Here is a 10882-nt window from a genome sequence, read left to right as displayed (position 1 = left end):
GGACATCTGTGAGAGCGGTTTCCTGGGGAGGACCTGGATCTCATGTGACCCCAGTGACGTCCCAGCCTGTTTGTCATCCACTCTCTGCTCTTGTAAATCCTTCGGGAGAACCTAGACCTAGAACCCAGGTCTGTCAGGCTCAGGAAAGCCATGACTTTTATGGCTAACACACTTCACCACATAGTCCCTCCCAGCTCTGAGAAGTCCATAAACCTTGCTTGTTCTTACCCCAGGCAGCAGCTGCTCTTTAGGATGTAAATACTTAACTGGGAGAGAGCAGCCTAGAGCTGCTAGGAATCGGATTTTGACCAACTGGGAGACACTAGTGTTTTTACGCAGATAACACACACGTTATATGTGTTTCTTTTGGCAACCACACCCTCCTTCCAGAAGTATTTTCATAAGCTCTGTGCTATTTCTTTTACATGTTGCTGTAGAAAAAATTAGCATAGTGTGGTTATAAAAATACCTGTGGGATGGAGGAGGGTACAGCTGGCAAAAAATGTATAACATACGTTATTTGAGTAAAAATATGGAAATCTCATTTTTTCGGTATCCAAAGAGGAAGGCACGATTATTATTACAATTTTCAGATTGGAAGCTGAGACCCAAGAGGCAAATTGGACTTGCCCCAAATCAAACAGCCTGTGGACAATCAAGCTGGGACTCAGACCTATGTTTTGATCACTCCAGGGTCTATGCTCCTGCTGGTAACACACACACACACACACACACACGCACACAGCTCTGCCTCTTACTCAGTTCATTTCCCTGCATGCATATGAGGGACTATGACAGTGACCCAGACTCCTGACCAGTTTGCTAAGAAGATTTCTATTGGTTGGGAGCAGCATCCCTAGCAAAGTCAGTTATTCCTGGTTCCTGGAAGTTTGCAGCTATACTGACTAAGTTCATGGTTCTCAGTCATGGATGCGTGTTCTTAGAATTACCTAGAGAGCAGGTGAAAAATCCTAGCGCTTGGCCCCAGCCTAGAGATTTTGATTGAATTGGTCTTGAGTGGGGCTGAGACATGGGCATTTTTCAAAGCCTCTAGAAGGTTTTAGTATGAAACCAGGGTTAAGAGCTATCGATGGAAAACCATTTGGTCAACTCAACATCCAAGAAAGCCAAACCCTGTCTCAGCACTTTACCTTCTAGGTGGTCATGTGTTCTCTACACTGCTGTATACCTCACCCCACCTTTTCTTTTTTTTAATTGTAATGAAAATATACATGGCAAAACATTCTGCAATCCAACAATTTCTACGTGTATCATTCTGTGGCATTGATAATGTTCTTTTTGTTGTGTAACCATTCTCAATATTGTTTTCTGAATTATTCCGCCACCATTCACATAAACTCAATGTCCCCTAAGCAATGGTGCTTCCTTTCCTCCTTCCTCCCACCCTGTGTTTGATACATAATAATCTTGGGTTTCTATGTATTTTCTTATTTCATATATGTGAGGTCATACAGTATTTGTCCTTTTGTGACTGACTTATTTTGCTCAGCATAATGCCATGTATCAGGACTTCATTTGTCCATATGGCTGAGTAATGTTCCACTGTATGGATAGACCACATTTTGTTCATCCAGCATCTGTAGATGGGCATCTCAGTTGTTTCCACCTTTTGGCTCTTGTGAAAAGTGCTGCAATAACCAGGCTTTTTACTTAACCTGTTCCTTCTGGGAGCCTGCTTCTCAGGGAGATGGGTTCAAATCCTGCCTCTCCTATGTCCTGTCCCTGTGATCTTGGGCAACACTGAACCTCTCTTTAAATCTCAGTCTTTTCCTCTGTAGAATGGGCATAATGGTACCAGTGAGGCTAAGATGAGATGACATCTATTAAGGCAAAGAGTATGCATTCTGCATATGCAGGTCCCCTCCCTCCTCCAGAGCCCCACAGTCCTGTTACTAGTAATTCCATGGGTGAATCAGTTGCTTTCCTGCTTCCCACCACAGAGCATGCTCAGGTTTCACTGAACCATGTTCTGTTTGGGAATCTTTAAACATACAGATCATGTGCTTCCTGTTGTTATCAGCTATTCATCCACTTTTCTTCCTTCCACTGCCATGTCTCTCATTAGGGACGTGATGAGCTTCCACGTCCAATATCCTAATTCCATCATCAACTAATATCAGGAACCACTGCACAGCCATGGTCACATCTCTATGGTGTTTGTGGCAGCCATGAGCTACAAAATTCAGATTCACGAGACAAACATGGGCATCTGGTATAGTGCCTGGCACATATAGGTGCTTAATAAGTGTTTGTAGGTGCCTGGTAAGTGTTTGTACCGGCAGTCTATCTTTAGGAAGCCACATTCCTCTAGCTCCTGGGATTTCTAGTTGGAGCCATGTAGAGGGGCTTGAGTCAACTTGTTAGCCCAAGGACACAGGTTATGCAGAAGGACACATGATTTTCTAAATCCAAAGCCTCCTAAAACGTTATATACCAGTTGCCCGTGTTTTGTGCTGAATTCCTATGCTAACTTAACCCTCATCACCCTCATGACAGAGATCCCCTCTACTCTATATTGTGGTTTGAGTGGCACAGGCCTCCTAAGCATGTTTGGATGTACTCAGATATTACTAGGAGTGGAATATCTGATGATGGGTCCATAGGAGCATTCACATTATGTTTGATGGCCTGCCTCGTATTCTGAGCCTTGCAGTTAGGTGAGAGCTAGTGTCTACTGTTACATTTGATCTTCTTTTGGCATAAAAGAAGAAATCAGCCCTGATGTCTTCTTCTTTTTGAATTGGTCACATGACACTATGCTACACGTTCCTTCAACTTGGGCTCCACATTTCCTCTGCACGCTGCTGGCTCTTTACATAAATAATGGGTGGAAGTTCCCACACAGTCCCTTGATTCTCTCGAGGGTTTATGCGGGACTCCTTTTCATAGCAAATCTCTGCAGTGGATTTGGGATTAAATTTACAGTATGGAAATACAGTTGACAATTTCTGAGTAACCCTTTCTTCCACAAATTGGGAACTTTTGAAATGTCTATTGAGTAAATAAAGGAACTTGTCATTGATAAGAATTAAAGACCAGCTCATCAGGAGTCTCTTGGCATAATGGTTAAGCATTAATGGCTGCTAACTTAAAGATTCAGTGATTCGAACCCACCCAACGGCTCTGTGGGAGAAAGACCTGGTGATCTGCCCCCGTAAAGACTGCAGCCAGGAAAACCCCATAGGGCAGCTCTGCTTTGTGACATGGCATTGCTATGAGTTGAAAACAACAGGACAGTACCCAACAAAAGGAAGGGAGCAGCACCCCTATAACTTCTAGAAGACTCTCGGTGATCCCACTGGGGGATCCTTCCCCGATGCTGGATATGGTTGATGTGTCCTCCTTCTCCATCCTTGTCTCTGCTGTGGAGTCCATGGGCTTTATCTGAGCCACAGAGGGACCTGCCACTCTCTAGTGAGTGGACGGTCAGCGAGGAGAGGAGCAGGCTGAGGGCCTGACCCAGTGGTTTACCAGGCGTCCGGCATCTGGCTGCACAAATGAAATGCAAATCCCATAATAAATGTTCTTTCAAGGGTTCTTTATTAAGGTATAATGTGATCGCGGTGTGAATGATGAAATGCATTCCATTAATGAAATCGTTACCACCCAGGAGAATAGTTGTGTGAAAAATGGTTTGCTGTTAAAAGCTCCACAACCTCTGACAGCCAGGCTCATTTTCTAGAAACTCAATCCAGTGAATTGAGGGAGGCTGGACAACTGTTAGCCTCGACTTCCAAGTTCTACAACAGCTCTGGGATATAAGTTCCTCTTAAAATCCTAAAACTCAAACCCACCAGTCAGTGATGAGTTGGTTCTGACTAATAGCGACTCTCTGTTGTTGTTAGGCGCAGTTGAGTCAGTTCCGACTCATAGTGACCCCACATACAACCAAACGATACACTGCCCCGTTCTGTGCCATCTTTGTAATCATTGCTACATTTGAGCCCATTGTCACAGCCACTGTGCCAAGCTGCCCCATTGAGGGTTTCCTCTAGAGACACAGTAAAATTGCCCCATGGAATTTCCAAGGCTGTAATCTTTATGGAAGCAGACTGCCTCACCTTTCTCCTGTGGAACAGCTAGTGGGTTCGAACCAACAACTTTGAGTTAGCAGTTAGAAGCTAACCCAGGACTCCTTAGACTCCCCTAAATTGCTTTAATGTTCCAAGCATTGGGCAATGTCAGAGGCTCAGCCCTGGCTCACCTGAGCTGCTCGTGTGACTTTGAGGCTGTCACTGAAGCTCTCTGGACCTCACTTTCTTCATAAGGAAGCCACACTCTCCGGTCTTCCGGCACCATTCTAATTTTAAAATTAGAAAATTAAGCAAGTCCACACATTCTAGTTCCAAAGACCTGTAGGCATTAAAAATGTCCCATTCTTGCAGTGCTGGACAAAATGAGGAAGCTCAACTCTTGGGGACAAAGTTGTAACCATCCATTGGGTGCTCCCAAGACCATTGCTCCCTGGGCCTGCCTGCCTTTCTATTCTCTTCTGTTTTATTGTCATTTGTTTGTTGTATCCACTCTCATTTGTGTGTAAAGAGAGCTGCTTCCTCTCTATAATTCATTTATGGGTACTATATGACATTGGGTCATAAATAGCATGTGACCACAGAACAGGCTCCCTTCCCTAAGGGCTTGGTTCCCAGCTACAGGTCAAAGATCAGCATACATTAGAGAGATGTCAAGGGCTGATCAACATTTGCCCCCTACTAGAAGAAGTGATGGAGTTGAATTACAATTCTTTTATTCATTCATTCTCCAAGCATTCACTCTGGTGTCCCTTAATGGTACGTCCCTTTGAAATATGGAAAAGGTCTGTTCCATTCTTCTGTGTATCCCCAGCACCTAGCATGCCATGGGACACTTAGTAAACACTCCCCATACATGTCAAATTAGTGAATGACACCACGTGATAGGAACCATATCAAGTAAGGAGTGTAAGATAATCAGAAACAAGGTGGAATCTAATGTGGTGTCTGGATTTGTTTGGGACCATGTTTGAACGTGGGAGCTCTGGTAGCATATGAGTCAGGTCCTACTCGACAGCACATAACAACAACAACAACATGTTTGAATGTGAGCTGAGATATTTATGAATTACAGAAATTACGTAACCTCCTCAAGTCTTGGTTTCCCCATCTGTAAAATGGGGCTGATGATAATAACACCTAGCCCACAGGTTGTCGGGAAGATTTAGCGGGGGAGCACATGTAAAGTGCTGACCACAGCAGTCTGCTCCCGGGTAAATACCCATGGTAAATACCACAGCATATGGAGGTCTCCAGACCAGAGCTGCTTCCTGGTCACGCCCTTCCTCTGATCCCAAATCCACTGGTAGCTTGATTGCCACGCAGTCATACAGGTTTCATTTGGAGGAAGCGAGTTAGATCCACAGTCTTCATTCTAGTTTGATGGGAAAGACAGATGATATGAAATGTAACTCATGTTGGCAACTTGATAAAGTAAATAAGCAAACTGCAGTGGCTCCTTTCAGCTGCCCTGAAGGCAAACAAAGCGTCATCTCAAACCCTTCCTTTTCCCACGTGCTGGCACAAAGAGTTACACACTTGGCTAATAGCCGAAGGTTGACAGTTCTAACCCACCTAGAAGTGCCTCGGCGGAGAGTCCTGGTGAGTGGCTTCCAAAAGGTCACAACCATGGAAACCCTGTGGAGTCCCCTGTGGAGCAGTCCTACCCTGCACACGTGGGGTCGCCGTGAGTCAGAATGGACTCAGTGGCAGCGAACAACAACAGAAACATAGTTTGGACCATGAATGTCAACGTCTAGATGTATGATGTGCTATAGTCTATCAGAGAAGGATTCAGTGTTGCTCAGTTGAGTCACCTCACTGAATCAGAAGTGTGGGTCTAATCATTTTAGAAATATTTCCAATGAATATTCAAATACTCATTCTCCAGGTATTCAGTCTGGTGTCCCTTAATGGTACGTCCCATCGAAATATGGAAAAGATCTGTCCCATTCATCAGTGTAGATGATGAAGTCATCATCTAATGGTGGATGTGGAAGCCAAGACGTGTTTTTCTTGTGGACACGGCCAAAGTTTAACTGGAAGGGTCAATGAAGGAGCTCCCTTGCCCAAGCCACGTGTGAGAGGGGTGGGTTTGCTGCATGAGAACCCACCTTGGGGCTCCTCATCTGTTGGTATTTATAAGACAGAGAGTGTCTGGGAAAACATCTGGTGACTCAGACAAAGGGATGGCTCCTGCCTCTAGGACCACCACCTCTCATCCCTGGGGAAACGGACATGGTGACAGAAATGCCCTGTACCTTGGCAGTTATATCTTCATGGGTCTGGGCCCAGTTTTTCCCTTAAAGTATGAGACTTTAACTCCTCGGACTCCTCAGTTTCCAGACTGTTCCTTTTGGATGGTTCTGTGCCATGTTGTTGTTGTTGTTGTTATGTGCAGTCGAGTCGGCCCCGACTCATAGCGACCCCTCCTTGGGTTTCCTAGGCAGTATCACTATGGAAGTAGGATTGCCCAACCTTCCTTCCAAGGAGTGGCTGGTGGGTTTGAACCGCCAGCCTTCTGGTGAGCAGTCAAGTGCTTTAGCCACTATGCTACCAGAGCCATGTTGGGACCCAGTAAAAGAAGGAGACAGAATATACCATCATCAGTGATAAAATGCAATCTGTTTACAAAATGCTATTGTTTTAAATTCAAAAATTTAATACGGTAACATTTTCTCTGCTGGCCTTGGACATGTCAGTATGGCTGATTTGCCAGAGTCTGGTTGCATTTTCCAATAGCGCTTTTGAATACCACGGCAACCATGGATTTCAACGTGACATCAAATCCCTCTTCACTCTCACTGCAGGAGTCATGTATGACTATCCTACGAGATGCATGAGACCATCCATCGTGGATGGACTACAACTAGTTTAATTTAAAGAAAAGTCAGGGCAGCCGTGGGGTGTGATTTCACTGACCTGCCAAGTGACGCACATCTGAGGGCAGTATTGGTCCCACCAGTGTGCAGATAGAGAAACTGAGGCTCGTTACAGTTGTTACTACATTCTCCCAGAGTCTCACTTCCAATAAATAGCAAAGCCAGCAGTTACACTCACCATTGCCAGGCCCAGAATCCTCTGTTCTTTCAAGGTAGTAGTGCTGACTTCCACACAGCAGTTCCCGTAGCTGAAGGACACAACTAGGCAAAGCAAGGTTTGGGAGACCCCATTAAGAGGCATTTTAAGAGGTCTTGTGGCGTAGTGGGTAAGGCATTTGGCTGCTAACCAGAGGGCCAGTGGTTCAAACCCACCAGCTGCTCCATGGGAGGAACATGAGGCAATCTACTTCCATAAAGATTTATAGCCTTGGAAACCCGATGGCGGTCACTATGAGTCAGAATCAACTCAATGGCAGTGGGTTTGATTTTTTTTGAGGGAGGGGGGTTTAACTTTTCACCCACCAGAAAACTAATACAGGAGTCTGGGTGGTACAAGTGGTATGCAGTTGTCTGGCAACCCAAAGGTTGCCGGTTTGAACCTACCCAGCAGCTCTGAGGAAGAAAGGCGTGGCAGTCTGCTTTCTTAAAGATGAAAGCCAATACTAGTCTGAACCGACTTGATGGCAGTGAGTTTGGTTTGGTTTATGGACTAGTCTGAAAGAGACCAATGGAACCCCAAGACTATGGCCCTTAGTCATCCTTCATGCCTGGAAATGCATCACCCCTGTAGCTCAACTTTCAGCCAAATGATTGGCCTGTGAGGTGAATAGTAACGCCGGGGAGGAGGTATGTACTCTTGAGGATAAATACCCCCCGAGATCAGAAGGGCAGCATTTGCCCAGGCATGAAGCTCAGAAAGCAGGAAGGGAGAGGGAAGAAGGATGAAGGGAAATGGTAAACACAGGGGTGAAGTGGGAAGAGAGCTGTGACATTGTGGGGACTGCAATCAGTGTCATGAAACAAAATGTGTATGGACAGTTGAATGGCATCAATCTGCTCTGTGAACTTTTACCCAAACCACAATAAAAAGTTAAAAACAAAGGTGAAAGCCAAGAACGCCCTACCCTGTGGCACAGTTCTACTGTGTGACACATGGAGTCACCATGAGTCTGGGCTGATTCCGTGGCAACAGCAGTAACAACAGTGCCACCCACAATGTAATGACATCTTAAGTACCCATTCAGTAGCCTGTGTGCCCTTTTGTTAAGTGCTCTTGTTATCACAGATCTAGGAAGTAAAATCTTCTACTTTGCAGACTAAGGCCCTCCTTGGGTACTGAGGACAGAGGGGACCCAGATATATCCTGCCTGTGTGGCTTACAGTGATGGATTTGATGGGTGTTACATGGTCGGGGACTCTGTCAGCCTCCAGGCCACCCACACAGGAAGACTTGGGACAGCCTCTCTCTTTCCAGATGACAAGGACCCTGGCTCTGGGGGAGATGAAACAAACACCAAGCCATCCTGGTGGCAAGAGGGGAGGTAGTCACACTTAATTTCAACTTCGTCACTTTGTGGCTGTCACTCCCATTTCCCCTCCTTTGTGAGTGATGAGGGTGTGGAGTTCAGCTCCGCAGGGGGAATGTGGCAATTTGAGTGTCCTTTGGCACGCTTGGGAGGCCATCCAGAAATGTTTAAATGGGGCCGGATCTGAGCTCTGTAATCATTCCCATCACAGCCTGTTCCCTGTGTCTCCTCTCAGCTGGCAGCCTGAGATGTGTGGAAATTAGGCAGAAACAGGGCCTTTCCAGGTAGATTCCCCAGAAAGGAAAGGATAGCTAGTAGCACACGCTGATTAGTCAGGCCTCCAGCCAATGGGCAGAGACACAGGCAGGTTTGCCTCACTTTAGGTAAACCCGCTTTACAGAGAAGGTCACTGGAAAAGGGGGTGGGCTGTCCCTAATGGTCATCCTCACCGTCCTTTACTTTAGGAAAGGAGTCACCATAGGATTCTGCCTCAGGGCCTATTCAGTACATCTGACATGAAATTCAATTTGGAGAAACTGATTTATTGCCAAAACGTCAGCTGCACATCTGTTCCATAAGGCAGTGCATTAGTCGTTATGGGATTCTAAGATAACGAGCTTGATTCCTTTAGTGTTTAGGGGAATTACCACAGAGGAGCCCCGGTGGCACACAGTGGTTAAGTGTTCCATGGGTAGCCGCAAAGTCAGCAGTTCAAACCTACCAGCTGCTCTGTGGGAGAAAGATGTGCAAATCTGCTTCCGTAAAGATTATAGTCTTGGGGAGCCTATGGGGGCATTTCTACTCCATCCTCTAGGGTGGCTGTGAGTCGGAATCGACTCAGCGACTGTGGAGTTGATGCAAATGGTTAATGGGCTTGACTGCTAAGTGAAAGGTTGGAGGTTCCATTCCACCCAGAAGAAAGGCCTGGTGATCTCTTTCTGAAAAATCAGCCATTGAAAACCCTGGGGGCAGAGTTCTTCTCTGACACACAGGGGTCCCCATGGGTTGGAACTGACTTGATGGCAACTGGTTTAGAAAGAGTAACTACATGGAAAAAACGGAATTCATTCATTCAGTGATTGCCAAACACACTAGCCACTGGGTAGGGCAGTCCCTGCCCCATGGGACTTTCTACCTGGCATTTAGTGTTACAATCAGCAGTGCTCACCGCATGCTAATGATATGCGCCTTCTCAGGAAGAGGATTGCAATAAAACAGGACCCAAAGGTAGCTCTTGTCAGCAGAGTGTTGTCATTAGCCAAAGTGACTTAATATGACCCAGATGGTTCTTTCTTAGAGGCCTGAAATTTAGAGTCAGTTTTAACCCATCTTCATTGCTGTCCAGGTGTTTCCAACTCACAACAACCCTATAGGACAGAACATAACTGCCCCATAGAGTTTCTGAGGCTGTAATATTTACCAAAGCAGACGGTCACATCTTTCTCCCATGGAGCAGTTGGTGGGTTCAAACTGCCAACCTTGCCTTTCAGTTAGCAGCCAAGCACTTAACCACAGTACCCACAGGGCTGCTTAGAGTCAGATTTACTGCCTAAGAATTTTCTCTCTAGGTAATGTAACTGAAAACACCTAGGCTTTTGGCAGAAGGTCTCTTTTGATTTTTAACATGACTTTGCTCCAAAACCTCGTGGAAAGAGGTGCACACCTCGTTGCATTTTTTGCACACTTGGTCCTTTCTCCATGGTCCCTGCTTCCCCTGAGGCCTGTCCCCCTTGGAGGCTGCAGCTGGGGCAGGGCACATGGATGGACATGGGAAACCGGCCAACGGATCAGCATCTCATGATTGTTATTTTTTTAGGAAGTTGTGATGGTGACTGGGCAGTGGCCACACTGAAGTCACCCAAAGGTACCGTACAGTTTTTTCTAGTTGTTCCGTCCAGGTGTTGTCACATTTCAAGTCAATAAAAATACGGGATGTCCTGGTGTCCATGTGTGACCCAGTACACACGTGTGTCCCCGTTTGATGGCACGTGCAAGTTTGTCCAAGTTCAAGCGTGTAGGTGTTGTGTGCGGTGTGTGTACATGGGAGCCAGGCGTGTGGTTTGTCCGTGCTCGGGCCAGTTGTTGAAGAACGTACTGCCCCTCATGTCCCAGCGCTTGCTCCCTGAAGGAAAATACCACCACAGGAGACCATCGCAGGTAAGACATCCAGGAACTACTCTCCTCAGGAAGCCACCATGGTCAAATGGCGAAACATGAGGTAAATAAACATGGGAGAAGAACACAGTTCTGAGGGAGGATAAAGAGTTGAGTGAGTGATCCAGGGTCTTGTGGATGATTTAAGTGTCTTTTAGGGACCAGAATGCTTTTTCAACTTTCCTGAGGCAGTGTGGTGAGTTGAGTAACAAGCGTTATGGAGTAGGCCAACCGGAGTCTGAGTTTCTAGCTGGCTACGTTGGATCAA

At 46.1% G+C, this 10882-nt stretch overlaps 1 protein-coding gene across 1 annotated transcript in view; it reads left to right on the top strand.

The window, feature by feature from the left end:
• The window catches only part of LOC103206354 (protein shisa-9-like), a 36008-nt gene that overhangs the window by 6225 nt on the left and 18901 nt on the right, over positions 1-10882 (top strand). Inside the window, exon 3 of the mRNA XM_007951805.2 lies at positions 10277-10324. Coding sequence (XP_007949996.2) covers positions 10277-10324 — 48 coding nt within the window. The remainder of the gene's footprint in view (positions 1-10276; positions 10325-10882) is intronic.

The sequence above is a fragment of the Orycteropus afer genome, unplaced genomic scaffold (assembly GCF_000298275.1).
Source record: "Orycteropus afer afer isolate SDZICR_OR568_19922 unplaced genomic scaffold, OryAfe1.0 scaffold00312, whole genome shotgun sequence".
Lineage (NCBI taxonomy): Eukaryota > Metazoa > Chordata > Mammalia > Tubulidentata > Orycteropodidae > Orycteropus > Orycteropus afer.
This window is presented reverse-complemented; position numbering and strand designations above follow the sequence as displayed.